General features: G+C 39.0%; 2 protein-coding genes across 2 annotated transcripts; one reads left to right on the top strand and one right to left on the bottom strand.

The window, feature by feature from the left end:
- The first annotated feature begins 442 nt into the window (after positions 1-442).
- tnfsf14 (TNF superfamily member 14) lies at positions 443-4,901 on the top strand. Its single transcript, XM_074656449.1, has 4 exons — positions 443-1,035; positions 2,436-2,469; positions 2,553-2,627; positions 3,697-4,901. The coding sequence occupies exons 1-4, from the start codon at positions 841-843 to the stop codon at positions 4,080-4,082; spliced, it is 690 nt and encodes a 229-aa protein (XP_074512550.1). The 5' UTR covers positions 443-840; the 3' UTR covers positions 4,083-4,901.
- A 4,034-nt stretch (positions 4,902-8,935) lies between these two features.
- tnfsf18 (TNF superfamily member 18) lies at positions 8,936-13,776 on the bottom strand. Its single transcript, XM_074656450.1, has 4 exons — positions 12,950-13,776; positions 11,980-12,045; positions 11,455-11,518; positions 8,936-11,271 (listed from the first exon to the last, which is right to left on the bottom strand). The coding sequence occupies exons 1-4, from the start codon at positions 13,064-13,066 to the stop codon at positions 10,934-10,936; spliced, it is 585 nt and encodes a 194-aa protein (XP_074512551.1). The 5' UTR covers positions 13,067-13,776; the 3' UTR covers positions 8,936-10,933.
- Positions 13,777-18,703: the final 4,927 nt, after the last annotated feature.

The following is an 18,703-nucleotide window of genomic DNA, read 5'->3' as shown; positions in this document are numbered from 1 at the left end:
CAGGAAGGGAGCAGCAGTCCTCGTCAGTGCACCGCCCCACCGCTTGGATGTCTTTCCATCTCCTTCATCACATCATGCTTGTCAGGTTTTTAATTCAGTTTCCTCGGCCTTCCTGCGAAAACTGGAAACTGTCTCATATGTGTGATCCAGAGGAACATGTACTCTATAACATTTACTCCTTAAAATGCATCCTCAATTAATTTATCAAATTAATCAAATCAAATATTTTTTTTACGTGCATAGGCCTCACAACTCTGCCCTATCCTCTACAACAAGGCACAAAGGTTTAACCCTGTGGATAAAAGAGTGATATGTGGTTGAGATTTGGATGTTAAACTCCATTTAGGTCAATATCTGTTGCTGTCAGACTATCGGACAAAACAAAGAGAGAAAGAGTGTATGCGAGAGAGGAAGTGTGTATTCTGATATTTCAACATTGCTATTACAGTGAAGTGGGAGTGTGTGAAGGGGAGGTGAAATGCATAGTGCTTGGTCTCCCACTTTGTGATTGTCTGCTGATCGATTGTCAGGTTCTGCAGCTGCATCAAGTGCAAGTATCACCATTCTGATGTCGGAGTGCAGACAGGTGCATCTCGGCCTTAAAAGGTGCTTTGGTGATACAGCTCAAGCTTTCTGCATCTGAGTCTGTTCTTTATCTGACTACTTGTGACGTGAGCCATCTCCATTTGAACCAACCAGAAGTGAGCCCACCCATTTTGCTACTGTTTCACCCCTCGCGGTCTCTCAAGTCTATTTGTCTCCGCGGCCCCTTTGAAGCAACACTCTCTGGAGGATATTTCCACACAGAATCGTCTTTCAGTTTTAGAACTGAGCACCGTAATGTCCAAGGGTGGATATCCCTCTGTGTTTATGGTGGACACCCATGCCACCCGGCCACCAGTGCCACTGAGGCTGAGCCAGGGGCGACGGCGTCCCGGGGCGGCGCAGACCCTGCTGATCATGCTGGTGTGCGTGGCGTTGTGCGGCCTTGCCATAGAAGCCTGCTTTATCTACCGTCTCTACCATCTTGAACCTGTGAGTATCAACCACATCTCTGAGTCGACACCTGCTTACAGTGCCTGTGATTTCTTATCAACGCTGTGTCAGAGTGCTTCTTGTTTGATTCATTTCTTTTTAAATCTCACTTTCCTCATAAGAACTCATTCAGTTGCAACACCTTATTCTCACTCTCAGTTTTCTTTTCTTCTCTTTTCTTTTTTTTTGTGTCACCCTCAATCCAAAACTCTTTCTGTTGTGTTTTCGTCAATAACACCTTTTATATAAGCTAGTTGTAAGTATTCATAATGGAAATTCTTCTGCTTTTCTCAGTAACATCTTGATTTTCTTTAAACACTTTGTCACACTTAGTTTAAACACAGTCTTACCTATTCATACTTTAACATTTTTATGAAAAATGGAATTACTTGAAGTGAATTGAATGCTTATTGATACTATTACGGTAAAATCTTTAGACAAAGATAGCAAAATACAAAAATGAGTGACCCCGGAACATGAAACTGCATCGTGAAATATTATAAAAGCGGCACACTTCATGCTTTGGTGATGATAAAGTCACTTTAGAACTGTAAAATTTCAAAATTGTGAGTTCTGTTTTGTTTTATTAATGAAATATATAACACAAAGTAGAAATGCAAGGACTATTACCAGTGTTCACATCGCTTTTTAATATGCAAATCACAGAGTCACATGCTCCGTATGGGAAACTGCCTGCTCTGCTGTCATAACCAAAGTGGAAACTTCCACTGTCCAAGAGTGAATTCGTGGTTACAGATGTTCCCGTAGTGTCATAACGGAGTCATGGTGTGATTTAAACAAAACATGTGATTAGAATATTGGGAGAAAAAAAAGGCAGACCCACATTTTAGACACCATTTATGTGTGAGTAAGGATATTGTTCAAGTTTAGAGAAGCAAAAGAAACAGAACTGACATTTACTATAATCATATGAATGATCCAAAAACTGCTGACGGTGAAATAAGTTCACTATTATGGGGAAGAGAGTAGAGATGTAGAAGTCCAGCCCATTTAATGGGAAACATGGCAGACTTGATCTCCTGTAATGGTGGATGGTCGCTGTGACTCAGTTTCCAGTCCTTGTCTGATGCTCTGTGTGAGGGCAGCAGTCACAGGGTAGAAGGGGAGAGGGACATGGGCTGGTAAACAAGGTTACATACATATCGTGCAAACAAGGGGCACAGGAAGTGGTCTTCTTTCCTGTAGCATGATTTTGATCTACTTTTTAGTTCTTCACCAGAAAGACAGACCTGTCCTACTTTGTTCTGCAGAAAGATAACATCATAGAAAAATAAAATTCAGATACTGTCACATACCCAGCAACAGTGCATGTTTCTGCATGCTCACAAACACAAACATATATACAACTGAGAGGTAAACCATTTTTCTTTCCATTGCAGGATACCTCAACATCACACTCTGAGCAGATTGCAGGTATGTCTCAGCTCTTTTTACTTTTAAATATCTCTTCAGTTACTTAATCCACATCAGTGACATTCTTTCTGGTCCTCACACAGGTCAAGACTTTACTTCTTCCACTAAAAGTCCCAGTCCTTCTAGTCTCCCTGACAAACCGGTTGCTCATCTGACAGGTGAGACCAGTGCTGATGTTCCCTCCGTTACCACAGTGTTCAATTTATTACCAAGGCAGAACATAAATGACATATACAGTATTGTCGTAGCATAGAGTGCTGCAGGGATGACGTATTTTTGTAGGCCAACCAGGAAGTTAGCATCGCCCTGGTTCACTCGACAAAAAGCCAATGAGATTTTTTCCATTGGGTTTTGGATTATTGCAGGAAATAAACTCTGCGGCAAAAACACGTTTATGATACTTACACCTTCTGTTCAGCAAGATAATCTCCACAAATGATCACCACTTTTATGATTTTTGAAGTGTGAATGCAATCGGCGGATGTAAAAAGCTAATGTTAGGCTATAAGCGAACTACACCACGGTCACATGAGCGCGAGTAAACACAACGAGGCTGTAAAGGCGGACGAGTTGGCGTGATGACATTTAGTAGTCTCATTTAGCCACTTGTTAGCACCCGCCTTTATTAAGAAAATTCATGAGTGGGATATTTACTGACGTATTTTATATCGTAGAACAAAACGTTGAAATCTCTTCAGCTTGTGTTAACCACAGGCCTTATTTCAGGCATCTACCCATTAAAAAAAAAACAGAAGAGGGAACCAGAAGTGCTGAAATGCTAACTCATTTCCGGGGACTTTAGGACTCATTCCTGTAGCACTCTATAATGTATTCAGCATTGTGTGAATGCTGATTAAGCAGTCACGCTATTGTGATCCAAATCTTTATTCTTCTGCTATTTCCTCCGTATGTTTTTTGGACTCAAATATCAAAATGTTCAGCTCTTTAAGGACATTTTATGCTATGACTTTTGCCGTTTATACCATATAAGCTTTTTCAAATTTTAAGCTTTTTTTTTTCTCAGTGAAGAAAATCTTCAAATCCTCTTTTCCGCATTTTCAGCAATACTTTGCCATTTATTTTAGCTTTCAACATTCACACGCATTTTCTGCATTAAATGCATTTTCTAGTTTTAAACTCTCTGTTTCAAATGATCAATACATTATGAGTACATTATATGAATAAAATGAAAAGTCAAACTTCACATTGTTACTGTTTCCCCCCCAGGTGGACAAGATGTAGTTCACGGAGATAAAATCATGGCATGGAGCATGATTGCAGACCCTCTCCTCTTTGAAATGGGCTACAAAGACAAAAGTATTGTCATTCAGAAGGACGGTTTTTACCACGTTTATTCCAAGGTTTCCTTCTTAGACACTGGTGGATTTGTCCACTCTGTTAATCGGAAAACTAAACTGTACTTGGGGAAAAGTTTTCCCCTCCTGATGTCCAAAAAATACTCAAAGAAGTCCAGGGAGATGCGATCCAACAGTTACCTGGGTGGGGTGTTTCACCTCAAAAAAGATGATGCCCTTTTTGTGGAAGTGAGCAATACCTCAAACATTGTGCAACAGAAATCCTTCGAGAACATCTTCGGTGCTTTTATGATATAAATATCACATTGATATTTCACCATGAATCCGAACGTTTGAACAGTGAATAAAAGTAGAAAATAAAAGTTACAAGGATTAACGATTCTCTTTGTAAAGAACAAGTAGGTCTTAACCGGAAAGACAGGCAGGTGTGAAAACCCCTTTGTGCATCTGAGTGTTATGAAGCTCAGGACCGAGATGGTATGGCTTTCTTATCGAGGGGGGGGGGGTTGAAACTCTTCAATTTTTAATATTTTACAGTTTTACAGTGTAATAGAACGTTTCTTATCAGGGATTTTTTAAATACTTCTTTATACTTATTTTAAACGGTAATCGTCCGAATGTTGAAAAATAACTCGTCATAGATGGATTTTTCAAAAAACTTTCATACCTTGTTCAGTCTTCCTGATCTTCATATCGTTGCTGAGTATAAACGTATGTGTCATGTTCATGCTAAAATTAAAAACATACAAACTGTCTCCTTACACATTTCTTTTCATTTTTGCTGTAACGTTTTTGCTGCACACTATTTATTTATTCCTCCAGCAGTAGAATGAATGATATAATCGCTTTAAAGATCCAATGTGTAGGAATCTCTCTTGCTTCACCACTCATTTCCCACGTACACACACTCTCTGTTCCAAATGACTCTAGGGAGGGACATTCGTGTTTTCGTGTCATCCAGCGTAGCTCTCCATCACGCTTGACACAAGGGAGGGAGAGGATTCAGTCGTTTGCAATCTCCTCAACTCTCCGCTAGATACTACACACTGGACCTTTAATTCTGCTGTATTTATGTAAAATAATGTATCCAAAAGATTGAAATAAACATAATGATTTAAAAGTCCTGTTGTTGGTTTCCTCATTGAGGCCGTCATGTAGCTGACTTGAAGTCGCCGATAAGGCGGTGCAGGAGCTTTTGCTAAGTGGTCTCAGTAGCAGCAGATACACCCACTCAACCACAAGACTCATGTTGTAGAGAAAGTATGTTTTTAAATAGCACAGTGACACATAATGTGTCAGCTACCTTTAACCAGAATGTGTTCTTGCTGTACAGAACAGCAGTATAACTTTTATGAGAAATGTATTTGAGCTTAAGGGTTTAGAGGGACAATAGTTGTGTATTCAACACATGCAGATATGCTATAGATGATCGTTTCATCACCGTGGTGACAAGCATGCTGACATGCTTTGTACAAACAAAAAAAAGCTTCATCACAGTGGGAAGTTTTTTTTCTCTCGGTCTTTTGTATCGCTCATGCAGTCGCTGTTACGCTTTCCTTTCAGCTGTGTCTGTTCGAAGAAGCCGCTCTTGAAAACACCCACAGAGTTGTATATTTGTAAACTGAAGAGGAAGTGGTAGTGGGGGCCGCTGGGGCAGAGGGAGGGACTGCCTGACTCACTTTCCAACCCCAGACCCGGAGAGTAGTGGTACAGTAGCAGGACTGTGTGTGTGTGTGTGTGTGAACCGGTGGGTGGTTAAAGGGGACCTATTAGGCTTATTTTCAAGTTCATACTTGTATCTTGGGTTTCTACTAGAACATGTTTACGTGCTTTAATGTTAAAAAAACACTTTATTTTTCTCATACCGGCTGTGTTGCAGCACCTCTTTTCACCCTCTGTCTGAAACGCTCTGTTTAAGCCCCTCCCCTTCCCAAAAAGCCCAGTCTGCTCTGATTGATCAGCTGGCCCACTGTTATGATTGGTCAACTCTTCAGACTCCACTCCAGCTCCGCTCTAACTAGCTTTATCACACGGCCTTGTTGAATACTCCATTCTGATTGGTCAATCACAGCGTTCTACGGTCTGTTATTTCTTTATAGCAGACCGTTGCTATGTATAACAAACCGTTTCTATGGGTGCAGTTCTGATCTCAGGCTCTGGTGGACCGTTTTCGTGTCAAATTATTGTTTTTTTTTCAGTAAGTAGCCGTTGTACAGTGTCATTGTTGTGAAATAAACCCCGACAGGGCGACTTTCGGGGTTTATTGTTTGTTACATTTGTTTACTTATTGTTACTTGTTGAGGGCTTGCCAAACTAGCTGTTAGGCAAAATGTGTTACTTGGTGACATCACCATGTTACGGAAGAAAAAGCAGGATATCAATCAAGGCTTTTCAGGCAGTTCAGGAGCAGTGTTTCTGTGGGGTAGAGTTACTCCCTTTGATGTGGACTCTTTATAACTTTCCAGACCTTTTACAACACACTAAAGGAACGGGAAAACGGCACAAAAGCATAATAGGTCTTTTTTAATTAATTATCCCTATGACTACTAGTTTTGTTCAAATTGGTTAAACAGAGTTTGAGACTAATTACAGTTCAGGCTTTTGCTATATATAGTCTGAATTCATGAGTAAACATATTATCTGTTGAATCACGGGAGGCCTAAACAGTCGACTTTCATGAATGCTCCTCGCTGGATGTGTGAGTCATTATCTTCCAGCGCTGGTTGACCTGTGAGTTGTGTAGTATCAAAGGAGGGGGAGCTGTATCAGCTGTGGTTTGGATTCAGGCAGTTGGGTTTTCTCTTATGATCAAACTTTAGTCTAGACATGACTTTTACAGACAATTAGTGTGGGATGACAGAACTGCCTGTGATCTCCAGCTAATTATTCACACTTCCTTATAACATGTTCCAGTGATAAAGCACGGTTGCGTTGTCAGATATCAATCTGTTGAGACATTGTCAACAATATTTACAATTACGTTGGTAATAAAGCACTACGTAGGTGTCACTTTGAAGCCTCGTTTCTGCAACTTGTGATGCCTAGAGCAACATTTCCCTGCAAAGCAAAACTGAAAGGTGGTCACGGTACACAGTCTACAGCTAAATACTGTCCCCTTGTGTTAAGATCAGTTAGAGAACAGTGGAGTGCTGACGTTTGAAGTATCTGTAAGCAGTTCATCCAGAGGGTCCACTTTGCCGAAATTCATACCTTTTCACTTACACATGCTTGATAGTGTAACCCGACCTTATTGGTTGGTAGCGCTGCAGTAATAAAATGACTCTGAGGCTAAGGGGACATGCAATAGCAACTTAAATGTGCACATATGTAAATACAATAATGATGACAATGGAATAATTACTGTATTTAATGATACAACTTATTTCTTCAAGTCCAAAATAACAATGTGGAATTATTCCTTCTAAAATATATATCTCTTTCCACACGTATAACATAAATTAGTATGGTAAATCATCTACATAACCCAAAAATATAATGTGTACAGTACACTACAATAGTAATTCATATTTGAATAGGCTATCTAACTATAAAGAAAGGAGTCACTGTGTGTCTTTCTGAATGTCCTTCGCATATCTCGAGAACCGATTGACTTCATACTTGGCGGGTGTATTGCTCAGGACTCAAGCGTGTGGTGCAATTTGGCCAGATGGTGGTGCTATAACAATGAACTTTACGTTTTGGCCTGTAACTTATTAACCATAACTTTCAGAAATTTCTTGTTTTGCTGGATTTTGTGGGTCCAGACGAATCAATCTATATAAGCCATGCCCATTTGCGTCCAGACTGGTTTTCCACCAATTTGAATTTTGTCCACATCTCATTTTCTGCTACTACTCCTACAAATTTGGAGCAATCGTCACCAAATTTGGTAAAGAACATCTCTGGACCAAGCCGGGAAAAATAACTCTTTTGGATTATTGATGTTCCACAAAGTTTTGCTATAGCAAGCCTTCACAGTTAGCTCAAATGTTGTGGGCAGGGCTTATATTACCAAAATTGTCATATCTCCTGAACGCATTGTGCTATTGTGACCACATTTGGGGAACATGTGAAGATATGATGTCTGAGTGACCATGACAAACTTGGTACCATTTGGTCAATAGGTGGCGCTGTAGCATCATCATCTAACTATAAAGGAAGTATTCTCTGTCTGTCTGGGTATGTACAGTATGTATGACTGCCCTTCGCATATCTCGAGAACTGTTCATCCAATCAACTTCACGCTTGGTGGGTACAAGCAGCCATACCGCGGTGCTCGACAACGCTGCAAGCAGAACTTCTGGAGGCCGAACAATTCTGAATGCATTCAAATTAATTTGTTCTGAACGGACACAGCACTAGTTTTATTATAAAGTGTGACGTTTTTTTATGAACAAGCTTGAAAGAGCACGTCATTCAATGATTGCATTTTGCAAACATGTCTGACACCACATACAAGCCCTCTCAGTGTGGTTTGGGTGGAAGTGATGGAAATGAGGGTTTTCACAGAAGCTGCCACACTTCTGTACGCGGTTACACGAGTCTTGTACGTCTGGCAGTGGAAAGCAAAGGTGGGAACAACCCCATGCAGATGCCTTTTAATAAATGAGACAATGTGGGTGGTATAAATGGGTCTGTTATGTGCATTTGAATTCAACATCTCGGACTTCTCCTCCTCAGTAATCGAAAGCTGTGGTGGCAACAGCTAATACAGATATGGGACTCTCATTGCGGCTGAGGTTTGGAAAGATGAAACCTCAGCAACTTGGAAAATATTTGTGTGTTGGCAGTGATGACTAACATCCTGTTCCATTGACCTTTTGTGTACTCTATCTGTTGTGATGTAGGTCAGATATGATGTTGGATGTTTGTGTAAAGTGATGATTTTTATTATTTCGATTTGTCAGAGTCTGGAGGGAATATTCTTCGACAGCAGACAGCAGGGAGGGTCCCGCTCTATCTTTCTATTAGTGACTCATTATCTACGAGGCCCCACTGTTAACTCATGACCTCTCACTTTCACTTTATATTCAGGGTCTCGTAAATGACTCAGTCAAAAGCGCTCATTCATGTTTGTAATATCATTCGCTCTGTTTACTGTAGCTCCATATTGGGGCTTTTAAAGATATCAAATATGATAAACACCAGGATGACAAAAACATTGTTTTTAATTAGAAAATGATTTCACGGCAGCAGTTACAGAACGTTGTTGTGGTCAGATGTAAAGACACAATTGTTCCCAGAACAAATGCTATGCTTTTTTGAATACATAATCACACTGATGTACACACATCATCAGGGGTGAGAGCGGTTCCTTGTTGCACTGAAATCAACTGAAAATCGACAAAACCAAATATTTCTTTCAACATCTCTTAACACATGAAACTTTCCGCATAAACCACCACGAGTTGTGATTTCAGGTGTCATAATGTGTGATATGGAGATTAGTTATGTCAGGTCTTTTCACTTTTCATTTTAAATGAAAGTATAATACTGAATGTGGTTCTTGTTTACTTTTCTCTTTTCTCTTCTTATTGATGGCATTTTTATGTAGACGAATATTTTTGAAAAAATAATACATCCGCAGAGCCTTTAGAAATGTGCTGAATAAATGTATAGCTTTTCCTGAAAAAAATAAATAACTCTGATTGTGAGTTAATCATTTAAAAAAAAAATTGGCGGGTCCAAAAGGAATGTTTTGTTTATCTCTGTGGAAAATATCTGATGTTCGGTTCTCACTTCTAACAAGGCTCGTGACCCAATAACGATGATGGTATCACGTGGTCGTCAGTTAGTGTGGAAAAAACAGATAAAGGGCTGAGATTGACGTTAAGTGTTGTGAAGTAAATGCATTGGAATGGCTGAATGTTATCAATAGCACCAACCATGCTGTCTAGGTTGTACAATTTTAGCTTCATATCATTACAATCATTAATAAAAAAAAACACTGTATGCTACATACATTCCAGTTACTCACTAACAATATATGCATGCCACACAATGACAAATATGGTCACACAGTGACATACATTCATTGGTTATTCGCTGGCCGGCCCATGGAACTTTGTTAAATACAGTAGACTATACTACACTATTTATCTGTATATGGTATACAGAGGTCCAAGCAATAAATAAATACAACATAAATATCATTCATACAGTTCAAAACATGTCAAGAAATAAATCAGTAAATAGCTAAATTATATAGTTGTGCCAGTGGATGTAGCATTTCAGAATACATTCTTGCCGGTAACTACCGCACATTTTAAATGTAAGAAACTCCAACAAAGAAAAAAAAAGCAATCAAGTTGTTGGTTCACTTGAATACCTGCTTCAATTCAATTCAATATGCTTTATCGGCATTAATGTAACCAACACGTTCTCATCTCAACTCGTCACAAACTGACGCTTTATCAGACCCCTCAGCGCCACTTTATGGTCGCAGTAAACACGTGCTTAATGTTGTAAATAAACAAAAACACTTGCTTAGGTTCAGGCGATAAAACCACTTAGGAAGTTTAGGAAAAAAACAACATGGTTGGGCTCAAAATCATTACGTTTCTACGGTGAAAATGACATTGGACGTTGTGAACACGGGACATGAACAAACAGCTTATTGTAACGTGACGCACAGCGGTCTCCTGGATGAAAGCCTTGTCTTTGTTGGACACATCCACCTCCTCTGTGTGTTTCTTTCGCTTTTAAAGCTACGTCACCACAGCACTTTCCCTGAGCGTGAGCATGTTCTTTCCATAGTAGGCTACTACACAGCTGAGCAGATTTGTAGTGATAACGTCAACCATACACCAATCCTAGAGCTGCTATATAGTATATGTACGTTACTGGCCAAAATAATTGGACATTTAATCAATTTAAATTCTGTGTTTGGGTGGATATTTCTTTTTAGTTGACCAGAATTTAAAGGGGTGAGGTTTTAGACGTCCTTCAATGTTGAATCCAGCCCTTTCTCTGTGACTCAGTCACCTCTCTGACTGCAGGAACACAGTTAAGTGATCTGGTGATCCAAAGGCAAAGACAGATTTCTGTTTTGGTAACATTAGAAAAATAAATACTCTCTACCATCTTTGCATCTGAACAGAGCTGGACAGGTGCCCTGGAACATGCCAGGGATTCAGTACATAGATATATCAGAGCGACTTCTTGTACATGTAGATGATATCCAGGTGTGTAAGAGTTATATTGATGTTTTCAGTTGGCAGGTTTACCACCAGGTGGCTTCCAGCAGACAGCTCCTCCACCTTCCCGAGGAGACCTGTGCTGCACGTTTTCACGTTAATCCGACCCAGCAGGATAAGTTTGTCGTCCTTCTTCAGACTGACTATGTCCTGCGATGATCCATTACATTTATCCAGTGTCACCTGAAGATTTAGGAAGAAATATCCGTCCGTCAGTATTTTCAGACCTCCTTCTCCTGAGATCAGGCCTTTATCTTCATTCTTTGCTATCCACCTAATTATCCCTTTGCCTGTGGGCGACAGAAAAGTTGGTATTAGCTGCGAGTTTGTTTTCTTAGAACTGCATTCAGAATATCCTGTGGTGAGAGACGATTTCACATGAAGCATCCAACAGCTTGTGAATGGTGACCTGACTCATCGTTACAGTTTATGTCATACAGTTTAGTATGGAAATACTTCAAAAATAGCTTTACCTTGTGCCGCCTCAAAGGTCATCATTTTGCCTTCCCCCAAGAGAAGCCCATGCTCGGAGGGGGACTGTTGAAAGAGGAAGAGATCCATTAATCTTAAAATATCAGCATTAAGTTTGGTGCCCACACAGCTCCTACAGTGGGTGGTTAAATTTTTTCTAAACATAGTGATGAGACGAGTACCTCCATCTTAAAAGTGAGAGCAGAATACATCATACACTTTCTTCAGAAGGAACATGAAGAGACTACAGTTTAGGTTAGTGGCATTTCCCCGAATGTGGAGATGACGTCACTGTGCTTCCTCCAAGAAGAGAGGAGAGCAGTTAGACCGTCGTCTGACATAAGAAGAAAAGTAATTTGAGATAGAGCTGCCTGGTCTGCAAGATGTGTGTGTGCGTGTGTGTCTGGAGTAGTGGGATTGCAAAACAAATAGCATGACATCTTAATTACAAAGAGCATGTGTATTCAGATTGTGAGAATAAATAACACAACACAGTGAGGTCAATAGGAGTAGCACTATTATCTTACCGAAGGTGTTTTGCTTTCCGTGGAATGCATTTGGCGATCTGGTGCTACAGCGCTACTGTTCTGAGACTGGAGGAAGGAAACAGAAGCGCAAAATATGCTCATAATTGATGATAAATGTTACAAGAGGGTTTTGAAAAACAGAGAGTGCCTGTGAATGAAGGTTGACCCAACTGCAGGTGCAATAAAACCATCCAAATTTTCTGAATGGCATTGCTAAACTCGACAATGCTGAATAAAAAATGAAAAAAAGTATGTTAAGTGTTGTCTCCTGACTCCAAACACCAACAGTAAAGACATTTGCTTAGTCATAATTGTAGATTTATATGTCCTTTAAATTATACCAGTTATGCTCCATTATTTATGTTGCTTTAGGGCTGTCCAATAATTTCTTTAACGCATTAACAAAACTTTTTAGGTTGTAACGGACTCAGTTCAGTCATCCATTGGTACCAACTCATACTAGCTTGTCGCGAAGGAGGCTAAATATCGCTCCAAACCTCTGATCTCAAGATATGTAAATCAAAATGAGTCTCCCCTTTACAGACATGCCAACTTTATGATAATCACATACAGTTTGCAAGTCATAGTCGAGTCAGCACACCGACACACTGACAGCTGTTGTTGCCTATTGGGCTTGAGTTTGCCATGTTATGATGGATTATGGGGGCATTGATCAACATTTCTATCTGAACAATATTGTTTATATAATATGTTAGGGAGTCATAATAGGAATCTCTGTAACCAGCTGTATACCACAGGTGAGGTGTCTTTCGCACCAGCTGTGCTACTACCAAAACCACAAGACAGAACAGCTGCACTGCACAGGTGTTTTACCAGTGCTGACATTCATCCTATACTCATTCAAATGTGATGCAACTATCATAAAAACTGATGTACAAGTTTGTATCTCATCATTAAGACACTGTAATATTCTGTAAATGAAATCTGAGCATATTTTAAGAGGTCTCACCAGGCCGTGATGTCCAGCTGTGAAGAAGAGGATGATGAACACAATCTGGACAATGGAAAGGATGGTGATCCACAACAGGAAGACATGGATAAGGGAATGCTGGGTTTGCTGTGGCATCGTCAGTCCGTCGGCAGAGCTCAGAGCAGCCTGAGCCTGGGGAGCACAGGAAGACAGATGTTAAGAGAGCTGACGACTGTACAGGTCCCGAGTTTCCTCTGCTGTGCACTAGCGCAGTGTGTGTATGTTCGCTTCCTGAGCTCAGTGTGTGAATGTGATGAGGAGGTTTTGCTGTCTGACTGTGCTCTGCCGTGAGTATCTATTGAACAAAGAGGAATCTAGATGCAAGGTACTTTCCCCTGTATGTTACTGAAGGCAAACACAGAGCACCCAGATAATGTAACTGTATCTTGGGGCTGGCCCTTCTCTCCCACTCACCACAATACACAAAAAAAGGAGGAACAAAACTCATTACCAGGAGGAGAGGGAAGGAATGAAGTGAATCATTCAGTTCCTCATTTATGATGAGACTTTTTAAGAGTTTGGTGGTGGTGTATGTATTATATCCTGTTTTACATTAGTTTTTTGCCAACTTTGAACGTCATTGCCTTGCTGCTTTTGCTCTGTATTTCCCCTTTTCTTTCTCTGTATATATTGAACATGGTAGAATAATAGTGTGTAACATACTTAAAACTAATTTGGATAATGTACATAATGTAAGTAAGAGTTGATTGATTGATCAGATGTATTAATTCAGCATTGAATTATCGGCCTATTGAAGCTTTCGAACAGGAATGCTAGATTTTGGCAGGTTTTTTGCACTTTTTTCCCTTAAAGTCTGTGAGTAAAAGGCTGATAAGACCTGGGGCCAGTTGCATAAAGACAGACCTAGTCTTTGTCTTAAATATAACTTTAAGTCAGACTTCCTATGCACTTAAATTGACCTGTTACATAAAACTACCCTATGAGACCTGATAGCAGGTCACACAATGCATTATGGGTAAAATAAGACACTTTTTTTGTCACACTAAGACACAGAAGAGAAGAAATGATGGATGCAACGCCAGCCACCACTCCATGTACAGGAGATAACATGATGGATGCAACAGCACCCACCACTCCATGTACAGGAGACAATAACAGGAACGGTAAAACAGCATAAATCCAACCGTCGTTAGAACCGTTAAAGATGTTCAGAAACTATTTAAGATTATGGTAGGCTACAAGAATCCAAAGAAGTAATAGATAAACAGTTGAAGAAATTTGCTAAAATGAGCTAAAAGTAGCACAGGATGGGTAAACGGTTGAAATAGTCAGCTAAAAGTTAATGTTAGCAGCTATGAGTAATGGATGAACAGCTGAAATAGTTAGCTAAAAGTAATGTATAGTTACATACTTGAAATAGTAAGCTAAAGGTAAAAGTAATGGGTAAACAGTTAACAATAGTTAACTAAAAGTTAGCTAAAAGTAATGGAGAAACAGTTGAAATAGTTAGCGAAGAGTTAACGTTAGTTGAAAGTAATAAATAAACTTTTGAAAGAAAGATAAACAGTTGAAATAGTTTGTTAAGAGTTATTGGTAAACCATTGTTTTCATAGCAACAAAGCTTTCACCTCAGGCTTAGCCAAGGCGAGAGGTGGATAACTTGTCTACCTCAAATTAAATCAGTCTTAATATTTGCAACAGACAGGTTTAATTAGACTAATCTAACCTGACAATCTAAGACCAGTCTAAGGTGAAGATTAGTCTTAAACTAAGTTAATGCAACTGGCCCCAGGAACTGTGGAGTTTTACAAACTAGGGTGACATTTATTGGCCTTTGAGAATATATTGCATCCCAGTGGGAAACTACTCCCCTGCTGAGTAAAAGCTTCTGTAACTGTATGTTGTAAATAATGTCAAACAAAATGTCACAGTCAAAAATCATAGTGGAACAAAATGTCATGATATGTCATGATATGTTATTTACTATTTGCACTTCTTGAAAATTCCCACCTGAATTCTGGTGTAGGCCATTAAATGTGGTTTCACTTTCTCCGTTTGTACTTTGCGTGGGGAAAGTTTCACAGCAGGCAAAACAGGATGGGCTTTAGTTTAGGTATGTGTCATCAGACTGAATAGAGGACTAGAATAGAGACGAAAAGGTACATGCGGTTGGTAGAGTACCTTTATGACTGCCGATGGTCAAGTAACACAATAACAAACAACATGCCCAGACTTTTTACTGACTTTAATTCACAGTGATCGAAGGTCTTTATGTGCACTGCAGAATAATAGGATTGCATTTTAGTTAAATAATGGCCGCGGAAAAGCGGAAGAGCAATTTTGAGAGTCAGCAGTATGGAGTCATGTGCACATTTGAAACATTTGAAAGCGTCTCCTGCCTGTGATGACAAACATGATTCAAATGGAGAGTGAAATAAGATTGAATCAGCAATGTTTGTAGCTTAATTACTGCATTTTCGGGTGATGAAATGCCGTCGGAAACAAAAACAAGAACAAATGGCATAACCCTGAGTGAATCATAGTTTCATTCGAGAGTATGTATGAGATGTAATTAATCACTGAAAATGAAGTTTCATCCATCATTATCGGAGTGGGTGACGATGGTTAATGGGCTAAATTAATAGCGGAAAAAGTGACACGTAATGTAGGATGGAAAATCCGCTCAGACTCGTATGAGGGCGATGATGACACCAGCATGTAGATTGTCATAGACTGACTACAATACATGTAACACATGGTGGAGATATTCAAGGCATTACTACATCTTATGTTAAAACCTTTAATTTCCTTCAATACTCATCACAAAATGACATCAGATCAGTAGAGGAGGAATCTTTGTGACTCCAGCCATTTTAGATCCACTTCTCAGTGACTACTGTTGATATACAGTAGGCCCAGGTTAACTTCCTCTGACTTTCTGCCCACTAAATGATGATTTACAGCCATCTAGTGGATGTAAATCAATAATGCACAAAACAGACAGATAGACAAAGAAGAATAGAAAATGTTAGGCTGTAAAACTAATTACAAATATGCTTTATCAATCCTACAGTAAATGTAAAACTGTAACACTGTATGATCCTGAAACACATGTGGAACTGATGTTTCACTGTCTGTTTTTACTACATCATTTCCCCACAGACAATCCACAGGTAAAAATACAACTGTGGTGAAGACACATGTTTACAAATATGCTTATAAGTGCGTGAATGCTTATAAGTAAATGAATAATAGAAAAGACATAATATTTCATTACGAAATAAACTGGAACATTTATATGAAATGTTTTAAATGGAAAAATTATATAAAGTGGCCTTTTTTTACTTTCCTTCCTCCTTTTTTCTTTTCCATCTGTCAATTTATTTTTCTTATTTGAGGTTTGTGTAAATATCAATAGGCCCACACAATTTAATAACAAAAATCAAAAAGGACCACAACAACAGAAATTTGATTTATTTAGAAAGTGAGCGCGGTCGACATGTTGGTTTAAATCTAGATTTTGACACGTTTGGTCCATTTTTTCGCTTGAACTTACTTACAAGGAAAGAAGGGACTTTATAGTTTTGGAAAAAACAAAAGTGAGACAGTGAGGCTTACACTGTAGATGTGTTGAAATATCTGTAAAGCCAAGAGTGTAAGACTGACAAACGTCAAGGTTTTTGCCTTATGGGCGGGCTACACCTTCTATTTTACATACAGCACATGAAATAAAAATGAAAGAAATCATTGGCTAAGTACTATAAGTCAAAGTATACAAAGTGTACTTTTATAAACTAAAAAGTGTGCTACAAGTATATACAAGTATACTTACAGTATAACAACTATTAAACTGAGAGTACTTTAAAGTGTACTTTCATAAAGAGTGTGCTACAGTATACCTATTCACTTGTAGTATAGTTCATAGTATAGTTGCAGTACAAAATACAACTTAGATGTAAACTAGTTGTGTACTCAAAGTGAACTATTCTTACACTTAAAGTACACTTAAAAGTATACTTTTATAAACTAAAAAGTGGGCCAATTTAGTCCCAAGAAGTATTGAATTATTACACTTACTGGTATATTGATATTAGTACACTACATAAAGTATACTTCGGGGAAATATACTTGAACTTTACTTAAGTATATGTCATAAAATAAACTTGAAGTATACTACTTTTTTGTAAGGGGAATGCCAAGAAACCTTTGAGAAGTTCAAGCAGCTGTGCTTCTGTTTTTACACCAGGTGGCAGGAAACCTCTTGCCCACAGTCTACTACACAGTGAGCAAGGCACTACTAATAACAACCAGGACCACGGTGAAGTTAGTTCTATGTTGGATTCTTTCAACGTACAGAGACCATAGAGGCTGTCGCATATCCAACTTAAAAGTTCATCATCACTGAGGAATCAAAATGACACATGCAGCTGATTGATTTATTTAAGAAACTCAATTTGTGGCAACATGCATTTCATAAATGCATAACCTTAGGCTGATGTGTTCAGAGTCTGCTTTGTCTGTCTGTATATTTGTCTAGTGCATTGGCAGACAGTCAAACAGCATCGGTCAATATTGTGGAAAATCTAATTGGCAGGCAGTATTGCATGTAAGGGCACTATGGTGGGATGGTAGGATTTTTAAAGGTCTCATATCATGCTCATTTTCAGGTTCATACTTGTATTTTGGGTTTCTACTAGAACATGTTTACATGCTGTAATGTTCAAAAAAACTTAATTTTTAATTCATGTGTGTCAAACAACAACCAGAGCCTTACCAAATAGAAGTTTACTCAAGAAAATCAAGATTTGTCTGAGAAAACTTGGCATTAGAGTACTACCATTTATTTTATGAGTGCGATATCTGCATTTTCTTTTTGGTTTGATTAGGACACATTCTAGGGATTTCGGAGTGGTACTGGGTTCTGTTTTCTCTCTTCATTTTGGAGAAAAAAAAGCAGGGTTTAATGTAACTCATTATGTTTTTTCTTGTCTTCTGACATTTGATAAAACTATAAATTAATTAACCAATAATGACAATAATAGCTAGTTGCATTCCTAATTCATGTGTGACAAACAACAACCAGAGCCTTACCAAATAGAAGTTTATTCAAGAAAATCAAGATTTGTCTGGGAAAACTTGGCATTAGAGTACTGATATGTCTACCATTTCTTTTACGAGTGTGATATCTGCATTTTATTTTATTTTTTGGTTTGATTAAGGACACATCCTAAGGATTTATGAGTGGTAATGGGTTTGGATTTAAAGGTCCCATATCATTCTCATTTTCAGGTTCATACTTGTATTTTGTGTTTCTACTAGAACATGTTTACATGATGTTATGTTAAAAAAAAACTTTATTTTCCTCATACTGTCTGCCTAAATATGCCTGTATTTAACCTCTGTCTGAAATGCTCCGTTTCAGCACATTTTGACGGAATTGCAACAGAATTGCGTTGCTAAGCAACAGCTTGGGTCCATGTTTATTTCCTGTCAGCTGATGACATTTACTTATTACACTGCAACCAAGGCCTATGGAATAGAGGCTGGGTCACGGGCGGACATGGTTCTTGGGGGTACAACACATGCGCAGTGTACCTGAAGCTGCGGTCGTGCGTTGCGATCGGCTCAATTTCGGCGATTGCAGACCAGATTTTACTGCGCATGTGTTATACCACCTAAGATATGACGCGTTGATGACGCGTGACCCAGCCTCCTTTCCATAGGCCTTGACTGCAACCAGGAATAAACTGGGACACATTTAGAATGTTTACA

The sequence above is a fragment of the Sebastes fasciatus genome, chromosome 13 (assembly GCF_043250625.1).
Source record: "Sebastes fasciatus isolate fSebFas1 chromosome 13, fSebFas1.pri, whole genome shotgun sequence".
NCBI lineage: Eukaryota > Metazoa > Chordata > Actinopteri > Perciformes > Sebastidae > Sebastes > Sebastes fasciatus.
Note: the sequence above shows the minus strand (reverse complement) of the source record. Positions and strands in the feature narration are given on the sequence as shown.

Excerpts from the sequence above, each read along its gene's own strand:
- tnfsf14 (XM_074656449.1), top strand. The coding sequence starts at position 841 with ATGTCCAAGGGTGGATATCCCTCTGTGTTTATGGTGGACACCCATGCC. Across the intron at positions 1,036-2,435 it reads GTCTCTACCATCTTGAACCT|GATACCTCAACATCACACTC; the intron begins GTGAGTATCAAC and ends TTTCCATTGCAG. Across the intron at positions 2,470-2,552 it reads ACACTCTGAGCAGATTGCAG|GTCAAGACTTTACTTCTTCC; the intron begins GTATGTCTCAGC and ends GTCCTCACACAG.
- tnfsf18 (XM_074656450.1), bottom strand. The coding sequence starts at position 13,066 with ATGCCACAGCAAACCCAGCATTCCCTTATCCATGTCTTCCTGTTGTGG. Across the intron at positions 11,519-11,979 it reads CGGAAAGCAAAACACCTTCG|TCCCCCTCCGAGCATGGGCT; the intron begins GTAAGATAATAG and ends CTCTTTCAACAG. Across the intron at positions 11,272-11,454 it reads GACCTTTGAGGCGGCACAAG|GCAAAGGGATAATTAGGTGG; the intron begins GTAAAGCTATTT and ends TGTCGCCCACAG.